Raw genomic sequence first — 20640 nt, 5'->3', positions numbered from 1 at the left:
TTTATAGTAAGATTTGGTGTTTGTGTATTTACATCTGTGTAATATTTCTCTTTGTAGTTCAAATTTAGGATTAGACTCTCCTTCAAGTGTTATTTTCTTTTATTCACAGAGTTCTAGCAAACTGGTTAAAAGTCAAGTTCATAGGAGATGATGGCTCAGTGGATGACACGTACCGTGATGTTGGTGGGATTCAGACACTCACTCTCTTTAACACTCTCAGCAGCAAAGGGAATCAGACAGTTTCTGTCAGTGTGTGCATCAAGGTGAGTGACCATCACTTAGTGTATTTACTTCTGTGATTTTCTCATTTGCGCTCACTCCCAGACATGATTGGAGTCACATAACTTCCCTGAAGGGCCCTGAAACAATGTGGGAGGCTCAGAAGCAAGTGTCGTATCGGTTCCTCCTTGCGTCTTGACGACATCCCATGCACACCCCTTGGTGTGAGAGACCAGGCTAGATTCTCGGGAGTGCAGTGAGTCTTAACTGTCTTGGGTCACAGACCTCTCTTTGAGAACTTGGTGAAAACCCAGAACAATCCTGAGAAGTCCATATGTTCACCTATAATTCAGAAGCCCTGAATTCCACGGACCTCTGGTAACTAACCCAAGAGGGATGAGACAGAGCATTACAAAAAAATGCAGTGGCTGTTGCATCTCATATGGTCTGTCAGCTGCTGAAATCTTTGTTAAATAGCTTCCTGATATATCAGGTCTTACCAAAGACTAATGTGTTTTAATCCTATGCAGTTTTCACTTAGATTCAGTAGTGGGCATTTCAGGTTACTTGTTTTTGTTTTACATTAAAGTTGTCCTCAGTTTTTGATTATAAGTTCTAATTTTCTTTCCTTTCCCTTCCTGCCTTCCTTCCTCTCTCTTTCTCTCCCTCTCTCTCTTTCTTTCTCTCTCTCTCTCTCTTTCTTCCTCTCTCTCTCTCTCTTTCTTCCTCTCTCTCTCTCGGCTGCATTGGGTCTTCGTTGCTGCACGTGGGCTTTCTCTGGTTGCGGCGAGCGGGGTCTACTCTTCGTTGCAGTGCACAGGCTTCTCATTGCAGTGGCTTCTCTTGTTACGGAGCACAGGCTCGAGGTGCGCGGACTTCAGTAGTTGTGGCACGCGGGCTCAGTAGTTGTGGCTCGTGGGCTCTAGAGCACAGGCTCAGTAGTTGTGGCACACGGGCTTAGTTGCTCCACAGCATGTGGGATCTTCCCAGACCAGGGCTTGAACCCATGTCCCCTGCATTGGCAGGCAGATTCTTAACCACTGCGCCACCAGGGAAGTCCCTAATTTTTGTTCTTTATAGGTATTTGTGCAATACTGAGCTTAATTGGTTCCCTGAGAGATACTTGTTTAATGAGAACCTGTTTCCTCATTAGATTCAGACCTGCATAAATGAATTTGAGGTTTTACTGTGTGTGTTCAGAAGTAAAACCAGATGTATATTTTATTTACTTAGAAAATAGCAGTGCAGGGCAGGAAGTGTGGGCTTCAATGTTGAGCAGACCTGGTGTTGGTAGCTGCTGCTGTGGCCACCTGTCCGACCTGGGCCTGGTGCCTCCCATAGTGTGGCGATCATGACCGGCGGCACGCTCAGAGCAGGGCCCAGCGAAAGCGGCCCTGCCCACTGTGTCCTGACCTGAAGTCTCCACGCCTGACCTCTGCTTTTCCTGACAGGCACGTTCATGGCACACCCGGACATCTGCATGTGGCACCGTAGGGCATGTTCCTCCTGTCCTTGGAACTGCTTCAAACTGTAGTTTGACTATAGAATTTTTGTTTGTTTCTTTCCATTTTAATACTATTTATTGTATTTCTTAAACGTGAAAGTAATACATATATAAAACTAAAAACATAAGGAAATACAGAGGAAGTATGACGATTATAAGAGCCATCTAAGCTCTCACCATTCAGAGGCAACAGAAACATCCTGGGGCGTGTTCTTCCCTTTTTCCTATGATGACAAAGTCAGACTTCACCTACTGGACAATTAGTTTGTTCTTGCCTTTATTCTTAAAATTTTAAGTCAAAATAATACTTGCATGTAGTTAAAAACTCAGATGGCACCACATGATGTATGATGAGAAACTGCAGCCCCTGCCCCTTCTTCTAGCTCCTTTCCCCAAGGCTTGACTTCTGTCCTGTTTCCATATCATGTCCTTACACTGCCATTTCTCTTATTTATCCACTTTAGATGTTCTCTGCTGACTTTGCATTAAAATATGTGTATTAGTTATCTATTGCTACATAGCAGGTTACCTCCAAATGTGGCAGCTTTGGGAATTCCCTGGCGGTCCAGTGGTTAGGATTCTGCGTTTCCACTGCAGGGTGCCTGGGTTCGATCCCTGGTTCGGGAACTAAGACCCCGCGTGCTGTGCGGCACGGCCAAAAAAACCAAAAAACAAAAAATATCCAAATGTGGCAGCTTTAAATAACAAACGTTTGTTACTCACAGTTTCTGTGGGGCAGAAGTCCAGGTGGGGCTTAGATGGGCCCTCTGGCTCAGGATTCCTCACCAGCTGTAAGTCAAGATGTAGGCCAGGGCTCTGGTCTCCTCGGAAAGCTCACGCTCGTGGTTGTTGGCAGGATTCACTTCCCTGCAGGCCACGCCACGTGGGCTTCTATGAGGCAGCTCACAACAGGGCATCAGCTGGCTGCCATCAGCTGAGCAAGCTGGCGTAATCTCTTTGTAGCCTAATCTTAGAGGTGGCACCCCATTACGTTTGTCTGATACCGTTAGAAGCGTGTCACTGGGCCCAGCTCACACTCAGGGCAGGTGACGGTGCACGGACATCAGCACGAGGAGGTGGCATCGTGGGGGCCATCCTGGGGCTGCACACCCCACTGTGGGAGGCGTGAACTCTTAATACCCCAGTTCCTCTCAGCCTCCCCATCTTCCAGGTGGCTACATCATTACTTTATATTATCTCAGCAAGTGGGGCCATGTGGGTGCGTGTGTTGTGTATGCGCGCGCGTGCCGTGTGACAGGTATTTGCCCCGGAACCAGCAAGTGTTCTGTGACGACATTTGTTTATTTTTTGCAAGTAGTAGTTGTCTCATTATCTTACTTAAGTAGTTTTATCTTCATCTTTCGTTAATATCACCCAGATGTGCCGGCACATGGGCTGTGTGTGTCTCAATAGAGTTTCCTAAGTGTTCTGTCACTTCACCTTGTCCCTCCCTCTGAGAAGGTGCCACCCTCCTGCTCCCCTTGAGGCGGATAACGTGTCCCACGCTGTGGCTTCCGCCAGGCCCTCCAGACCGAGAGCTCGGTCCCGCTCTTCCACCCCTAGCCCTGGCCCTCGTGGCCGGGCCCTCGTGGCCGGGCGCCGCCTGTGGGTCAGTGCTCTTACTCATGATGCGGTTTTGCCAGGGAGGGAGGAGCCAAAACACATAGCCTGGGGCCACACAGCTGCTCCGCGGCGCCACTGTGCACAGGGACCCTTGAGGACCAAGTGAGTTATACATACAGAGCGCAGTCCGACACATCAAGCACTTACGCGGTGCTGCCGTTGGCAGCAGCAGCATGATGTTTTCTTGGTTTAGTCTCTTGTTGGATGGAGCACGTTTTCCACTTTCTTCCAAAGGAAGAATGCGTGGGAGGAGAATTTTTGGCATTCTTGCCTGTCTGAAAATGTATTTACTCTCACATTTGCTTCATAGTTTAGCTAGGTTTGTAGAATTATGGATTGAAAGTTATTTTCCTTCTAGTTTGCTCCACTGTCACCTGCCGTCCAGCTTTGCTGTTGAGATGTCTGAAACTGTTCTGTTCCTTTCCCTGTGGTCCACTTTGTTTCTCTTTGGAAGCCTGCACTCTGTCCCTGGGGCCCTGGTGCTGACTTCCTTCCCTCATCGTTTCATCGTTTGGGCCTGGTGGGTCCTTGTGGGCTGGAGACTGACGTTTTTGCATCTTGATGACATCCACTTTCCTTCTCATTGATTCTCTTCTTTCTTGAACTCCTATTTGACTGATGTTGGCCTCATCAGTTGAGCGTCTGAGCCTCTTAATCCTTTCTATCCCATTTTCTCTTGTTTTTTAATACTGTTTTCTGGGAGATTTCCTTGACTTTGTATTCCAAATGTTCTATTGAGTTTTTAATAATATATATATTATTGATTTCCTTTTTCTTGTTCTTATTTGACTTTTTCATATCATCTTATGACTGTTTCCAGAGGCATCCTCAGAGGAAATGAGGATTTTTGCATAAGTTTTCTATGTGCCATGCGGTATCTGTTTCCTTTGGGTTTCTTTCTTTTTTTTTTTTTTAATTTTAAAAAATTTTTGGCTGCATGGGGTCTTTGTTGCTGCACACAGTCTTTCTCTATTTGCAGCGAGCGGGGGCTACTCTTCATTGTAGTGTGCAGGCTTCTCATTGCGGTGGCTTCTCTTGTTGCGGAGCACAGGCTCTAGGTGCGTGGGCTTCAGTAGTTATGGCACGTGGGCTCAGTAGTTGTGGCTTATGGGCTCTAGACCACAGGCTCAGTAGTTGTGGTGCACGGGCTTAGTTGCTCCACGGCATGTGGGATCTTCCTGGACCAGCAATCCAACCCGTGTCCCCTGCACTGGCAGGCAGATTCTTAACCACCAGGGAAGCCACTGGGGAAGTCCCGGCTTACTCGTTTTTTACAAGCCTGTTTGAGGTAACTGTTAAGATTAAATTGCTCCAACACAAGTCTAGCCAGAGGCTGCATTACCTATGACTAATTTCCGTACTAATTCTCGGCCTCACGGCGTGAGGTGAGCATCTGGCTCTGCTCACTCTGGGACCGAAGCTCACTGTTGATTTGTCCCCTGGTGCACCCATCTTGATGGCCTGGGTGCCGTTCCAGGTGGCCCACGGTGCTCTTAGCGACTGTGCCCTCGACGCTGCGGAGACACAGAAGGAGCTCCTGGGAGCCAGCGGGCTTATGCTGCTGCTTCCCCCCAAAGTGAAGAGCGAGGACGTGGCGGAGGAGGACGTGTACTGGCTGTCGGCGTTGCTGCAGATCAAGCAGCTCCTGCAGGCCAAGCCCTTCCAGCCTGCGCTTCCGCTGGTGGTTCTTGTGTCCAGCCCGGGAGGGGACGCCGTGGAGAAGGAAGTGGAAGCTGGTGTGTGAAGGCAGTTCCATTTATGAGCTGGCATGTTAAATAAGTGGGTAGAGCCGGAGGTATGAGAAAGTGCTGGCAGTGTGGTGTCCGGAGTCACGTGACAGCAGCTGCTGCAGTGACTGGGGGCAGGGCTGGGCAGGGTCAGAGCAGTGAGATGCCTTTGCTGGCCTGCAGACCTCTACCAGGAGACAGGTGACCTACGTCTGTTTGTCTTAAAGGTCTGATGCTCCAGGATTTGGTTTCAGCTAAGCTGATTTCAGATTATACCGTTATTGAGATCCCTGATTCCATTAGTGATTTACAAGGCACGACTAAGGTAAGGTTTTATCATTTTTAAAGGTCCGACAAGATATTTTCAGTTTTTTCCCTTTCACTCTATCTTGAATTTAGTGTATGTTACTGCTTGCATCTTTAATTTTATGTTTTGACAGGAAACTTTCTAAAAATATAAGCAGAAATCAAAATAAAAGATAAAATTTGCCCACAGTCCTGCTATTGGCAATAAATTAAATTGTGTAAATTTTTTTAGAGGTTTTGTTGTTATGGATTTAAAATATGACAATTCATGTCTTGTATCTGACGGTCAGATGTATAATTATTTTTGTAAGTGGTTGTCCTTGGAATATGAAGAAATAATGTTATCAGAAGTTTCCTTAAAAAAAGGAAGTCTGTGCTGATAATTACATTTAGGCAAAGAAGTGCCAGGAATTAAAATAAAAGTAATAAGTACAGGAGGAAAGATAACTACAGGATGTGAAAGCATCCAGGCACGTAGTGAAGCTGTGAGTCCTTCTAAGAACGGGAAGACGTGGCTTCCTTTTCTGTGTGAGGTGAAGAGGATGTGTAGGGCTGGTTTCCCCTGGGCCTTCAGCCCTTCCGGGGCGGTCCTTCAGGCCACGCTCCTCGGGGGCGAGGGGCACGGGAGCCCTTCTCGGGGTCCCTGCTGTGTGGGTCTCCAGGGCCCTGGGAGACCAAACTCAACTGCAGTGGAAGCTTCTGCTCCCCTTCCTGGTGTGGTTGAGAGGCTGCTGCTCCGGTGGCACCTGCTGTGGCCGCTGTGGGAGGGGCGCCTTCAGGAATCTCTTCCTGAAAAGCAGCGTGCATTGTTGAACCAGATCTCTCCCCACTGTCTTTGCTTCTCAGGTTTCGCAGGCTGTGCAGTGGCTGGTCTCGCACTGCCCCTGTGCCCTTGACCTTTGTTGCCAGACCCTCATTCAGTACGTGGAAGACGGGGTTAGCCGGGAGTTTAGCGGCCGGTTTTTCCACGACAGAAGAGAGCGGAGGCTAGGCGGCCTGGCCCCGCAGGAGCCAAGTGCCGTCATCGAACTGTTCAACAGCGTGCTGAGCTTCCTGGCCTCTGTAGTGTCCTCCGAGCAGCTCTGTGACCTGTCCTGGCCTGTCACTGAGTTTGCCGAGGCAGGGGGCAGCCGGCTGCTTCCTCACCTTCACTGGAACACCCCGGAGCACCTGGCCTGGCTGAGGCAGGCTATCCTTGGCTTCCAGCTCCCACAGATGGACCTTCCGCCCCCGGGAGGTGCGTGCTCGTGCTGAGGGGTACTGGCTGGGAAGCAGTGTGCTGCGGCCGAGTTCCCCGCCTCCTTCTTGCTGTAGAGACTCCCTGGCCGGTGTTGGGCACCAGTGTGAGGTGGCCCTTCTCCACCGGGCACCCCGGCCCCATGCTGCACCCGTCCGCACTTGCCTTTGGATTCAGGAGTCAGGACGAGCTGGGGTTCTGTGGAGTGAGCCCTGTTGGCCCTTCACCACCATCTGAGCGGTCTGTGGGTATCTGTTTAGTCTCGGGAGGAAGGTGTCAGGAAGAGTGCTGCACCCAAGGCCTGGGACTCCTCAGTTAACAGCAGGTCCCATCCTGCCTGTGCCATGGCATTTGGGAGCCAAAGGCATGGGGACTGTGCAGTCCTGTCCCCACGCTGCTGGCTCTGCTGGGGCCACGGCACTCAGTGCTGCTTTAACACCAGTGTTCTTCCTTTGTCAAAGAAGCTCGTTCTGTGGCTCCGGCTGTGCCCGAGTGAGGCTTTTAGGCTGTTCTCATGCGGACTTTATGGGTCCCTGTGCTGTGAGGAGGCTGCCCCTTCCCTTGCTGATGCTGTTAGGAGGGAACAAGGCTGTTTGTGCTCACGTGGCGCAGCACATGGCCTTAGCAGGGCCATTCTCCTTTAGACCATTGGAACAGCGGCCTCAGGCTTCATTCTGAATTTTGAGGTGCACTCTCCAGTAGGTCTAACAGACATTTGCTACTGAAGGAACCCAATGGGGAATAAACTGCACTGCGCAAATCCTCTGCCGTGAGCTAGGTCGGGGCTCCCCAAGAGAAGCCCGTGCCTCTGGGACCAGACGTCCCTGAGTGCTTGGTCAGATACGGATTCCTGCATGCACCTGCAGGCCTGTGCAGTCAGAGCCTCTAGGATGGACCCTTTGTTGTGAAGTTTGACCTGGGTGGCTGCATCCCTTACCTGGATGTGGGGAGGGAGATGTTCTTTTCTTAACAGCTGTGGTTCTGTTGTATTCAGAGTTGAAGGCAGACTTCTCGGCTACAGAGTCGCCTTTTCCTAGGAAGATACAGAGTGAAGAACATGGCATGTAGATTTGCACCACGGTCTGTGACTCCTGTGGCGCTTTCTCTCCAGCTCCCTGGCTCCCCGTGTGCTCCATGGTTGTCCAGTACGCCTCCCAGATCCCCAGCTCTCTCCAGACGCAGCCTGTCCTGCAGTCCCAGGTGGAGAGCCTGCTCCGCGGCACGCACTGCAGGTGGAAGAGCGGGAGCCCCTCCCCAGGCCGGGGGGCGCGGCCCTCAGTTGCTGAGATCCCGTGGGATGACATCATCGCCTTGTGCATCAACCACAGGCTGAGGGACTGGACACCCCCCAGGCTTCCCGTCACATCAGGTAGTTAGTGCTTGGTGCCATGGGCCGGCTCCTCAGGAGACTTTCCTGGTCCAGTTTCAGCAAAGGAAGATGTTTACTTGATGGTTGTTTCCTTCCTGCGGGTCCCCGCCTTTCCTCTGCTTAGGGCTACCTCTCCAAGCCAGTGATCTCCAGGTGACTTATAAACATTGGGAAGAGCTGCGAAGGTTCCAGGAGAGCCTGCATTCATCTCCCTGAAATGGGCCCCCAAGGCTGGCTTTAGAGAGACTTCTCTGAGTAGTCACACTGGCCATGCAGGTCTGGACGTGAGCCTCTCTGGACCGTGAATGACCCATGGAAACTTGGAGCATATGTAGCTCAAGCATGGGAGTCACATAATTGTGTGACCTTAATCGGAAGGGCTAGTCCTTAAGTCAGTGAATTTAAGCAGACATCAAGTGGTCACCTGTTGCTCTTTTGATATTCTTTTCTCTTCTTATTTTTGTATCGTTTTCTCAGAGGCACTGACTAAAGATGGTCAGATATGTGTGTATTTTTTTAAAAACCATTTGAAAAACTACGACGTTCCTTTGTCGTGGGAACAAGCCAGAATGCAGACGCAGAAGGAGCTACAGTTGAGTCAGAGCCGGTGAGATCTGTGTTCAGTGTGCGTTTCTGTCATCCCACAACCAAGAGAGTGAACTGTATTCTCTAACAGAGTATACAGCAGAAATTCACATCCTATGCATGAAATCCAGCCCATTGTGGGGAGATTCCGACAGATGCTAGAGGAACAGATCATTCCCATGTAGTAGAAACTGTTGTAGAGCAGAGGGAAACAAGCATCGCATTTCATTTATTGGACAAACCTGACCCTGAAGTCGTAACATAACCAGGAGAGTGCAGACAAAAGAAAGCTGTTGTCTGATCTCACTTACAAACCTGGTTCAAAAATACTAAGTAAGGTGTTAGCACAGGCAGTTTTGCAGTACATAAAAAACTCACAGGCTCGCTTTATACCATGCTATACAATATTAACAGTAGTACACAACTATTTGTGTAATTTGCTGCCATAACAGAAAAATAAGCGGTCATTTCACTAGGTGTTGAAAAGTTTTCCTTAAAATTTATACCCATTCCTTCTCCCTCTCCAAGAAAACAATTTATACCCATTCCTGATAAAATTTCCTACGAAACTTGGGTAGAGCAGTTCTTTAGCTTGATAGGGCTGTCTGCCATAAAACTACTAACAAACCCCATGCTTCTCGGTAAAACATCAGAAACACTGAAGTGAGAACCAGCCTTGAGCTGCCCTGACATCACTGCTGTCCACTGTTGTCCTGGAGACCCTGCCCAGTTTAGGGCATAAATATCAAGAGAGGAGGACCAATTATTTCCAGACAGTAAAACTGTCAGTTCAGGATCATCGACAGTCACACCCTTAGAACTGTTCAGCATTCAGCAAGGTGACCAGACAGATCAACCTACAGTGTACAGAAATTCTCATTCACAGCAGCAACAAATCTAGAACATATGGACACAAACTGACCAGGAGAGGCACCAAACCCCTGTGAAGGGGATTCTCAGAGCCCTGAAGGTGCAAAGAAAACCTTGAATAAATGAGGGGCAGGCTAGGCTTTGCTGACTGGAGGATGCAATGCTATAAAGATGTCAGTTCTCAGGGCATTTCTAATCAAAAGCCCAAAAGGATGTTTCCGCCTGGTCTTGACAAGTTAATTCTAGAATTCATCAGGATGAGAAAATGTGTAGCAATTGCTGAGAAAACTTTGACTAAGAATAACAGGGAAGGTCTGCTCAGCCTGAGCTCAAAACATTATAAAGTTACAGTAGACAAATGGGCCAGAATGGAAAGGGCAAGAGCAGAACCACATGTGGTAAAAGTACCACGCCAAATGTGGGAAATGAGTGCAGAGAGGACAGACTTCGGCCTCTGTTTAGAAAAAGCATTAGACCCGCATCTCCCGCTGCTGTAAACATTACTTCCAGGGGAATTCCCTGGCGGTCCAGTGGTTAGGACTCAGCGCTTTCACTGCCCAGGGCCTGGGTTCAATCCCTAGTCGGGGAACTAGAATCCCGCAGGCCTCGCATCACAGCAAAAAAAAAAAAAAAAAAAATCCACATGGATTTAGGAGCTACATGAAAAATAAGAACCTTGCCAGTATTAGGGAAAAACAGAGACTGCTGATGACCCTGGAATGGGAAGCAAAACTCAGAGTAGAGAAGCTTCGGGAGCCTTGCTGCCCAGGAGAGGGGAAGCTGCTGCAAGGCAGAGGCTGCCCTTCCTCTGCGCCTGTGCCCGACCCCAAAGCACCGCACTCTACCTGATGCCAGAGGAGCCCTTTCTCCCTCTCCTTCCTGACCGTAAGCATTTCAAAACGTGTACTTACAGTTTGGGGATAAGATCTTTTCATCCTTCTGCAAACAAGCTTCGCACTCCGTTACTTCACGGGCACCGCAAAGGGAAGAGAGGTGTGAAGCGCGGCCGAGAGGGGCGGATTCCCGGCACCGACGACCTGATGCACAGAGCCTCTGCCCAGGAGCTCCTGGCCCAGTGTCTGTCCAGCAGCCTGCTGCTGGAGAAAGAGGAGAGCAAGAGGTGAAGCCCCTTTCCGGGGTTCGTTTTGTCCTTTAGGCCGCTTCATGCTGGGTTAGCAAGGATCCCAGGGACGAGACTGTTTAAAAAAGAAGGCAGGTCAGACGTGTGAAGGATAAGCTCTTTGAGGACAGGCAGTGCCCTCGATAGTGTGCCTTCGACTTTTATTATTTGAAATCGGTTTCGTTGATTGTTTATCACTGAAAGTCCCGAGTCTCCTAGTGGGGAGTGAGTGTAGCTGGCTAAATAAGCCTCTGTGGCACGTGGCTGGCACGCTCTGCCCGTCTGGCCAGCCTGGGCGTTGGGGCATTCCCACACTGCGGCTGTGCAGGAGCTGGATGGAGCAGGGCTTCCCTCTGCCTCTCCCACCACCCGTGTTCATGGTTTTACTGAGAAAGAAGAGACGGCAAGAAGGGAGTTTCCACTGTCGTCCTCATGCCTCCCCCTGCCCTGTCCTCTCCAGCAGCCTCCGTGTCCAGCCAGTAGGCAAGGTCAGCCCCTCCCCTTGGCCCACCTTGTGCTCACTTCTGGCCTCTGCTCACATCTCCTCAGTGAGGACCTCCTTACCCATCCCACCAGTCCTCCCTGTCTCCATGTCTCTGCCTTGTCTTTCTCGTCTTCGGACGTCTCCTTTGTCTGTCTCACCTCACTAGAGTGTCAGCTGCCTCCAGCTGGGCCTTGTCTGTTCTGTGTCAGTGCTGTGTCGCTGGTACCCAGAATGATGCCTAGCATTTGGGGGAGGCTTGATAAATACGTGTTGGGAGAGTGAATGAATGTGTCATGATTTCTAAAAGTAGATTTTCCTACATCTGTATCATTTAAGCAGTTTGGACCAGATTATGTTTCTTTAAAAAACAAGTACATGGAGTGGACAGCTCTGGAGTATGTTAGGTATCAGTGCGATGTTATTTTGGGTTAATTTTAAACTAAAGCAGCAATCCATACATTTTGGATAATCCAAAGAGATCCAAATTAATTATAGACACATCATAGCAAAATAAGCCAGAGAAGATAAACCAAGTGAGAGAAGTACAAGTAGTGTTAAAAAGCAGTTGTTTTGGATAAATGCCACCTTTTTCATTAAATATAAATCAGTTTTATAAGTTAAAGAGAAGACACTAAATTTTTTTAAACAGTGCTTTTTTGCTTCTTAGTTGATGTCATAACTTAGTTCCACCCTTAGTAAAAAGCAGAGCTTTAAAAAATTTAAAGCATATATAGGAGAAAAGTGAGTGACAGTTAAATTTTTGCTTCCTAATGCTCAAATGTTGCAGGTTTGAAGATCAACTTCAGCAGTGGTTGTCAGAGGACTCGGGAGCATGTACAGATTCAACTTCCCTTCCACTCTACCTTCCTCAGACTCTGGTGTCTCTGCCTCAGACTATCGAACCTGTGATGAAAACATCTACAACTACTAGCCTTCGGGTGAGAAGAGAGTACATTTGGCATTTATATTAGACTTAACAACTGAGAGAATGACTGGGAAAAAAGTAATGTCTCGAGTCATCGTATGAGGTCATGATGACCAATAAATTATTAGCTTAAATTAGATCTTTTCTTAAACTTAATCTGTCAGTATTATAGTGGCCCAACTAATTCCGAGTTTCTGCTTATGAAATGAATGAAGAATGGAATTGAAACATGCTTAAGAACTGAACAAAACCCATAACCATGTTATGCTGACGTGCAGTAAAGTTTGGAGGAGAATAACAAAGGTGGCAACAGTGGTTCGGTTTATGGAGCACATACTGTCCAAGCTTTGGCATCACCCGGACCTCCCTTCTGGTATTAATTTTCCGTGAGGAAAATTAATGAATGAGGAGGGTATGCTCACAGAAGTCACGGGCCTCACCCAAGAGTGTTCAGCTGGTCAGTGGCAAAGCTGCTTTTTAAAGCCAGACCCAGCTGGCTCCGAAGCTCAAGGTCTTTCTACTTCACCATTCTTCCTTCAGTGATAAAAGAAACAAAAGCAGAGTTTATATGTATAATGCTGGACAGGCAAAATGTATGCTCCTGGATTGGCTTTTAGGAAGCCCTTCAATTGCGGAGAAAAACAAATTAAGATGACATACTATTTCCAATTATTAGTTTGGCAGATACCTTAAAAATATTTGTACGCTTTGACTTAACAATTCTGCCTTAAAGAAATTACTGATGACAAAAGTGAATGTATTTTTGTTCACTGTAGCATTAATTATAGTACATGAAAGTGGAAACTAAACATCCAAAGATGAGAGTCTGGTTCAGCAATTACAATACATATGATGGCATAGTTCGTAGCTCTTGACAACGATTTCTTATAAAAACGACTAGAAGTTGTTCATGGTAGAATCAGAAGTGGAGGGACTTCCCCGGTAGTCCAGTGGTTAAGACTGTGCGCTTCCAGTGCAGGGGGTTTGGGTTTAATCCCTGGTAGGGGAACTAAGATCCCACATGCCATGCGGCACGGCCAGAAAAGGAAAATTTAAAATATAAATAAAGAATCAGAAGAGGAAACATTCCATGGCAGATGATGGCAGCTGTACGTGTATATGCTGGAAGGGGCTGGAAGGATGTGTGATAGATGCCAAGAGAGGGGTTTGTTGAGCCTAGCAGGCCCCAGAAGAGGTTTCTAACGCGAGTCAGATCCAGTGCCTTTAAAGAAAATATATTTTGGCTCGTGGGTATCCCAAAGCTATTTTTGGTTTCTTTTTTTGTTCAAATAGAATGACAGGACAGGGGAGCAACTGCAGATGTCAGAGGCAACAGGCACGTCTGTGACCGAACGGCTGAAGCGCCTAGAAAGGCTGATCCGGAGTTCAAGGGAAGAGGACGTTGCCTCTGAGCTCCATCTCTCTGCACTACTGGACATGGCGGACATTTGAGCTGCTGGACCTGAGAGAGGGTCTAGAAGATGTTCTTTTAACTCAAAATAATGTTATTCTCAGATGCTTGATGCATGTTGGAATGTGATTATTAATCATGCAAAAATAAACCACTGGAATATCCAATGAGGTCTTCCTCAGTTTTCAGAATGAAAGGTTGTTTTCTCCTGTGTAATGTCTTTGATACTCTTACCTGTTTTCATGATCTCTTCTGACTGTTGTCCACCAACACATGCTCTTACATTTCAGTGTGTAACGGTGGTCATTCATTGTCTTAGCAACAGTTGCAGTCCCTGATGTGCCAAATCAGTGCAGGGATGAATAAGGTGCAGGGACCCTGCCCACCCGGCCTGCCCAGCTCACACCTCAGAGAGCCAACAGATGTACTGAGCCAACTGTATATGTACATAGCTCTCTGAGGCATGGGGCATGTGCCTGCATTGGAAGCAGGGGGAGACAAGGGGATTGGGCAGAGGACAGAGCAGAATTCTTGGAGAGGAGTGCAGTGGTATACCCAAGAGGATGTGATGAAAACCTGGAGGTGCCAGTTTGGTAGTACTGCCAAGCCAGACCGCCGAGACCCTTGCTGCTTTACTGTGAGTGCTATGGGAATCAGCTATTGGAGGATATTAGGCAAGAATATCCTAGATGATGACCTGCTTCTTATTTCATTGAGAAAAAAGAAGCACTAGGAACAGAACTTGCTCATCCTACCACCACCACATCTACCAGCCAAACCCTGCATCCGCCAGAACAAACACTCATCAACTCTTAGGGATTTCTTCAGTGATTAACTTCAATGTTTATCAGTAAAGACTTAAGTAATGCTATTTCTTAATCTCGATTGTAGACATCTGTTGATTTCCTACAATAGAAAATGAGTTAGCTCTCATACTATCCTCTCGGCAGCGTGTATCACCCACACACGCACACTACATTTCCTCTCCCACTAGTCTCCCAAAACGATTTAAGGTGTTAGCTGAAATCTGCATTCAGAGTTCAGTATGACTATATTAATACCGTTTGCTGTCGAGCCCTGTATTGGTTTATGATTACATTTCCTTTAGGGACAACTTTCCGTTGTACCTGGAGTCAACTGTCTTGCTTTTTCATTTGCTTGGTTTTCTGTGTTCCTAGCACTACTTCACCCAAACCTCTCCTCGCTAAGTGTGAAGCTCCTCCCAACACTCAGGTGCCTCAGGTAATATGCTAGCTCCATTTTCTTCTGGAAATGAACTGCTGGGAAATCCCCCGTCTGTGCCACCTTGGACGTCCCCTGGATTCTGAGTCGTGTACCTTCCTCTTCTGTGGTCTGCTTTCTCATTTTGATGGAGCTCATCTTTTAGAGCCTTCCAAGCTTGCATATCTAAAAGATCTTTATTTCTACCCTTATGTTAGATTCATCATTTGAATGGAAGTAGAATTTTACATTGGAAATTATTCCTGTGCGTTTTTGTTTGTTTTTTGTTACTGGGAGTTTTTTTTTTAAGATCATCTCTATCCCTGGTGGTCTCAAATTTCTCAACAACATGCTTGACGTATTGGTTTGCCTCCCCTATTCCCTGCCGAATTTATTGTGCTCGGCATGTTGTAGTGCTTTTTTCCAGTAGTTTTTGCTATGTAACAAACTACCCCAACCATAGCTTAAATTTGGGAAGGACAGGCTGGGCAGCTTTCTCTTGGGATCTCTCATGCAGTTGCAGTCAGGTATTGAATGCAGGTATTGGGACTGTGGTTATCTGAAGTCTTGACTGTGGCTGGATGTCTGAGACAGCTCACTTACATAGCGGGCAGGTGATGTTGCACTGTTGGCTAGGGGCTCAGCTGGGGCTTTCGACCTGAGTAGCTATATGTGACCTCATCACGTGGCTTGGCTTCCTCACAGCAAGGTGGCCTCAGATAGGACTTCTCACATGGCATCTCAGGGCTCCAAGTGCAAGTGCCCCAGTGAGCGAAATGCAAGCCCAGCTTTGGAATCTGTGCAGGATCACTTCCACTTCATTGTATTGGTTACAAGCATCTGGTTATAGATTAAAGGGACGGGACACAGGTCCTATTTCTCAGTGGGGATGAGTGGTAAGACCACATTGTAAAAGAGCATGTGAGATGGGAGATTTTGCAGGCATCTTTAGAAAATATTCTCCCATGCTTTTTCAATCCAGAAAACTTTCCCCAATTCTGGGAATTTTTGGAAATTATTTAATACAATTTTCTCCTCCACGGTTTCCCTTTGGAACTCCTAATACTCAGATGTTTGACCACCTGTATCGATGCTCCAATTTTCTTTTCAAGTTTTGTATATCTTTATCTTTTTATTCTACTATTCTAAAATTTCTCTATCTCCCTGTTCTAGTGATTTTAAAACTGCTACCATATTGTGAATCACTATATTGTACACCTGTAACATATAAAATTGCACATCAACTATACTTCAATTAAAAAAGTTTAAAAAATTTTAAACTGCTGCCATATTTTTAATTTCTGAGAGTCTTTTTCTTAATGTTTCTTATTAGAGACGACTCCTATTAATTCATTCATTTATTCAGTATATACTTTTGGAATGTTTACCATATGCCAGGCATTATTCCAGGTGCTGGGGATATAGCAACAAATGAAACAAATTTCAGCCCTCACAGAGCTTATATTTTAGTGGGGGAGACAGACAATAAACAAGATAATTACGCAAAACATCTGGTATGCTAACTGGTGATAAGCACAGAAAAAAATAAGTCAGGGAGGGAAAGAGTATGTCAGGATGTTGCACTCATGAAACAAGAACCATCTATCTCTGTGAGGACATGTTTTCATCAAAGTCCTCTTCTACGACTTTCAATCATCTCCATTTCTCAAAATTTCCTTTTTCGGGACTTCCCTGGTGGTGCAGTAGTTAAGAATCCGCCTGCCAATGCAGGGGACACGGGTTCGGTCCCTGGTCTGGGAAGATCCCACATGCCTCGGAGCAACTAAGCCCATGTGCCACAACTACTGAGTCCACGTGCCGCAATTACTGAAGCCCACGCGCCTAGAGCCCGTGCTCTGCAACAAGAGAAGCCACCGCAATGAGAAGCCCCCGCACCACAATGAAGAGTAGCCCCCACTCACCCCAACTAGAGAAAGCCTGCGCGCAGCAACGAAGACCCAACAGAGCCAAAAAAAAAAAAAAAAAAAAAAAAATTTCCTTTTTCGTTGCCTTTCGTGGTAGAGGTTTTCCTCAAATGTTTGGCTCATGTTGATGATCGGGCTCTGAGGAGCTTGCTGGAAGCTCTGTGCCAACAGATACAGCCTGCCAGCTGATAGGCTTCTCTGTTTTTCCACTGGGTCCCAGGGGCCAATGTTTGGAGGTCTTTGGGGGGAGGGCCATTTGCTCCAGAGAAATCCTCCTATTGCCCGGAGCTATACGGCTGAGTGGGAGAAGTGGAACTGCCACAACAGTGGAGACTTTCACTCAACACCCTGCTTTCAGTGGTCCTCAGCTATGTCTTGTGCCTGAGTTCACACCTGCTCTGACTCCACTGCTGCAGGCTTCTGTCCAGGTAGGGGAAGGGGTCTATTGTCAGATTGCTTCTTGTTCAAACTTTACACCAGTTCTAACTTCCGCACCTTCCTGGGGCTCACGGGCAAGAATGGTCTTTTTCCCCAGTGGCTTCACCCCGACAGTGGGTTGCAGCTTCCTCTGGCTTGCTAAGGCAGTGAGTACTCCTCCTTGCATTCCTGGCCTCTCCAATTTTGTTGACCTCCCTCGTTTACTGGTGCTTCCTCTCCCATTCTTTCACTACTATGCATTTTTGTCTCTTTTATTACTTTATGTAAGTAGGGTTTAGGTGGGAAACGGAAGTCAATACCTGTGCTCAGTCTGACATGTTTAATTGGAAATCCCACCCCCCCCCCTGCCTTTTTAACTACTGCTGGGCTTTTCTTCTCACATCTCCTGAGATTGCTCTTGTCAGTCACCAGTAAATTGTCTTGCCACACCTAGTCACCAATTCTCAGACCTCATTTTACAATCCCTTTAAAATCTCCGCACAGATCACCATGTCTTCACCTGGCTTCCCTGACTCCACATTCCTCTAGTTTTTCTCCTCTCTCTGGCCACTCCTCCTCCTCTAGGTTGGAAATGGTTGGTGCCCTAGGACTGATCCTGGAAATTCTTCTCTTTGGAACACTCACGCCCTAGCTGATTTCATCCAACCTTATGTTTTCAAACATCACCTGAAAACAGGCGACTCCCAAGTTTCTCTCTCTAGTTCTGTCTTCTCTCCCGAATACCAGCCTGTCTACTCAGCCTATCCACTTGAATGTCTAATGGGCATCTCTGTCTTAACATGTTCCTAATCTAAGTTGAAAGTTTTCCCCAAACCTTCTTCTCTACTTTAGAAATGACACTATCATATGCCCAGTTGTCCATGCCAAAAACCTCAGAGTCTTCCGTGTCCTGTTTATTGGACAAGCAGGAATTGGTAGGGTGCAAGTGGAGAGAAGCATTATTTTTTCTCATGACTCTCCCTAGAAACTCTTATCTGTGATTCTCAGATAGATTTTATAGGTTTTTCCTATCTTAGAAACTTTTTTTTATAAATTTCTTTCTTTCTTTATTTTTAGCTGTGTTGGGTCTTCGTTGCTGCACATGGGCTTTCTCTAGTTGTATTGAGCGGGGGCTACTCTTCGTTGCGGTGCTCGGGCTTCTCCTTGTCGTGGCTTCTCTTGTTGCGGAGCATGGGCTCTAGGCGACAGGCTTCAGTAGTTGCGGCACGTGGGCTCAGTAGTTGTGGCTCGCGGGCTCTAGAGCACAAGCTCAGAAGTCGTGGCGCACGGGCTTAGTTGCTCCGCAGCATGTGGGATCTTCCTGGGCCAGGGCTCGCACCCGTGTCCCTTGCATTGGCAGGTGGATTCTTAACCACTGCGCCACCAGGGAAGCCCCCCTATCTTAGAAATTTTAAAAAGAGGATTATTGTTTTGCTCATAAAAAGTCCAGTCCAGTAAAATATCAAAACTCAAATTCTGCTCCAAGCGAAACCTATTTCCTCCCTTAGCTTGACCAGAGTCAGAGTTTGAGATGTCCATGTAGGCTGGAGCTCTTATTCCCATGCTTCGTGTTTCCACAGTGGAGGGACGTCCCTGGAGAAAAACTTCCAGCCTTTTTCCCTCTCCCAGGGAAGTGTGAATTGGTGAATTTAGGAGAACAGACAGGGTTGACCGTGCTCAGCCTCCTCTGGGTACACTTTCTGGGGTCAGTAGGCTGACAGGCATCCATCTGCTTGTTGGCACCTGGCTGCATGGTGCTTGGTGGGACAGCTCTGTGGAAGCTGCAGTTGTCCCCCTGGGCCAGAGGCTGGGAGGTCTATGTGTCTGATTTAGAGGTGGAAGTAGCTAGCCGTCTTGATCGTCCATCTAAGCCGTGTCTTCCAAACTAGTTTCTTCTCTGTAGCAAGGCTGGTATTGTGATATCCAAACCTCTTATTGCTGCGTCTTCTTCATTGGTTTCTGAACTGGGATAGGGAGAGGCAAGTGTCCTTTACTGACCATCTAACAGCCTGATATTCCACTAGGGGAAGGTGTATGTGTGCTTTCATTTGCAAATGCCCCCTTGCCCCCTGGCTTGCTGGGGTTCATGGCACGGGGATAGGACTCAAGGGACGGGCCCAGAAACACTCACCTAACTGGGGAAGCTGTGACCTGATGTCAGGGTTTCTGTGCGGAAGACGAAGAAATGGTGGGGCTGTCCGTGAGCTCCTGCAGAGCCGCCTTTGGGACCTCAGTGTCCGCACAGTTTCCTCCAACTCCGCGGAGCCCCCGGCTCCTGCTGCACACCCTGCGGTCACTTTATCCTCACCCCACCTACCCCCAGTCCTTTCAGCACATTCTCCATCTTCCTCTCGCTTCCCTTTACAGTCCAGGCCTTCCACATTTACTTCGCCGGGACCGCGAAACTTCAGGGCTCTCTCTGAGTGGCACAAGCTCTCCCAGAGTGGCTCCCTCCCAGGGCCAGGAGGTGCTTGGCACCGCTACCTCGAAAGCCCCACGGCAGAGCCTTCGGTCTGCCTGAAGATGCACTGCCCTCCCCTGTCAGCCCCTCTCCCGCCCTCTCCTGCCGGCTCCCCTCTCCCGTCAGCCCCTCTCCTGCCGTCTCCCCTCTCCCGTCAGCCCCTCTCCCGTCAGCCCCTCTCCTGCCGGCTCCTCTCTGGTGTCATCTCCCCTCCTGTCAGTTGCCCTCCCATCAGCTCTCTCCTGTCAGTTCCTCTCAGGCGCCCGCCAGCGCCCCTTCTCCTCCCGGAAGCCTTTCCCCCGCGCGTCGCGCCCTCCGCGGGACCTCGCGGCCATGTCTCCCCTCACTCACTCACCTACAGCCTCCGGCCTCTGGCCCTTCCTCAAGGGCACTAGCCGCTCCCCAGACCTCCTGCCTTCCGGCCTCGGGTGGGACCCTCCCCAAGTGTCATTCAGTCTCAGGCGCCCCCTGGTGGCCTCGTCCTGGCGCTTCGCCCCACAAGTCGCTCCGAGGCTGACAGGCTCCGGCGGCAGGCGTGACTGGCAGTCGCGTCCCTCCCGGCCTCGCCCACTCACCAAGCCCCGCCTAAACACCCAGTCCCTCCCACTCAGCGCCCCGCCCCCACGATCTTGCTTCGTTCAATGTTCTCCGGCCCCGCCCCCACCACTCAGACCTTCGCGCTCCACCACTGAGCCAGCCGGCCACGCCCCGGACCCACCCTCACCGCTCTCTGATTGGCTGCGCGGGCATCTTCCCATCGCGTTCTCCGGTCACCAGGTTGTGGCTGGTCCGGTTGCGGGGCGCAGGCTGAGGGGAACCGGGAGCGCGCGGCGGTCATGACGGAGGGCACGTGAGTCCCCGCGCCCCTCGAGAAGGGAGGGCGCGGTCGGGGGCGCAGCGGAGGGGTCTCACTGGGTCGGGGGCTTCCAGCGAGGCTGCTGCGCCGTCCGGCCCCGCCCGCGGTCAGTGGAGACCTGCGGCACCGGCCCTGGGGGCGGCGAGGGGCGGTGAGGGGCACGCTCTCCTCCGGCGGTGTCGCCCGGGGACCTTCTGGGGCCGGGCCGAGGAGAGCCGGGTGGGGCTGGGGGTCGGGGTGGGGACCCGGACGTGGGCGGCGGTCCCTGTGGCCTGTGTCTCCTCTCCTGGGGAAATGATGGCGCGGTGTTTAGGTGCAGAAGCGCGCCAAGAGGGTTTTTATTTTGCAAGGTGAGGGAAACAGTGGTCTGCTCGCAGGTC

The 20640-nt window shown here is 49.0% G+C and overlaps 2 protein-coding genes and 1 long non-coding RNA gene across 13 annotated transcripts in view; 2 read left to right on the top strand and 1 right to left on the bottom strand.

Moving 5' to 3' along the window:
* Nucleotides 1–15881, top strand: part of MCM3AP (minichromosome maintenance complex component 3 associated protein) — a 46116-nt gene extending 30235 nt beyond the window's left edge. For 2 of the 4 annotated variants that reach the window (XM_019922361.3, XM_019922360.3), the window contains 9 exons: nucleotides 110–263; nucleotides 4824–5082; nucleotides 5301–5398; nucleotides 6226–6616; nucleotides 7728–7985; nucleotides 8463–8592; nucleotides 10354–10560; nucleotides 11832–11982; nucleotides 13263–15881. In XM_019922361.3, coding sequence (XP_019777920.2) covers nucleotides 110–263; nucleotides 4824–5082; nucleotides 5301–5398; nucleotides 6226–6616; nucleotides 7728–7985; nucleotides 8463–8592; nucleotides 10354–10560; nucleotides 11832–11982; nucleotides 13263–13421 — 1807 coding nt within the window. In that variant the 3' untranslated portion in view covers nucleotides 13422–15881. Of the gene's footprint in view, nucleotides 1–109; nucleotides 264–4823; nucleotides 5083–5300; nucleotides 5399–6225; nucleotides 6617–7610; nucleotides 7986–8462; nucleotides 8593–10353; nucleotides 10579–11831; nucleotides 11983–13262 lie in introns of those variants that run through there. The other 2 variants (XM_073804618.1, XM_019922362.3) reach the window with 2 other exon arrangements.
* A 60-nt stretch (nucleotides 15882–15941) lies between these two features.
* Nucleotides 15942–19493, bottom strand: LOC141278636 (uncharacterized). The gene is made up of 2 exons (XR_012331693.1): nucleotides 19075–19493; nucleotides 15942–18907 (listed from the first exon to the last, which is right to left on the bottom strand). It is a non-coding gene; the product is annotated as an uncharacterized lncRNA (long non-coding RNA).
* Nucleotides 19494–20123: 630 nt separating this feature from the next.
* The window catches only part of LSS (lanosterol synthase), a 42633-nt gene continuing 42116 nt past the window's right edge, over nucleotides 20124–20640 (top strand). For 7 of the 8 annotated variants that reach the window (XM_033856279.2, XM_033856277.2, XM_033856281.2 and 4 more), the window contains exon 1: nucleotides 20124–20254. In XM_033856279.2, coding sequence (XP_033712170.1) covers nucleotides 20241–20254 — 14 coding nt within the window. In that variant the 5' untranslated portion in view covers nucleotides 20124–20240. Of the gene's footprint in view, nucleotides 20255–20342; nucleotides 20367–20640 lie in introns of those variants that run through there. The other variant, XM_033856283.2, reaches the window with a different exon arrangement.

The sequence above is a fragment of the Tursiops truncatus genome, chromosome 4 (assembly GCF_011762595.2).
Source record: "Tursiops truncatus isolate mTurTru1 chromosome 4, mTurTru1.mat.Y, whole genome shotgun sequence".
NCBI classification, from domain to species: Eukaryota; Metazoa; Chordata; class Mammalia; order Artiodactyla; family Delphinidae; genus Tursiops; species Tursiops truncatus.
This window is presented reverse-complemented; position numbering and strand designations above follow the sequence as displayed.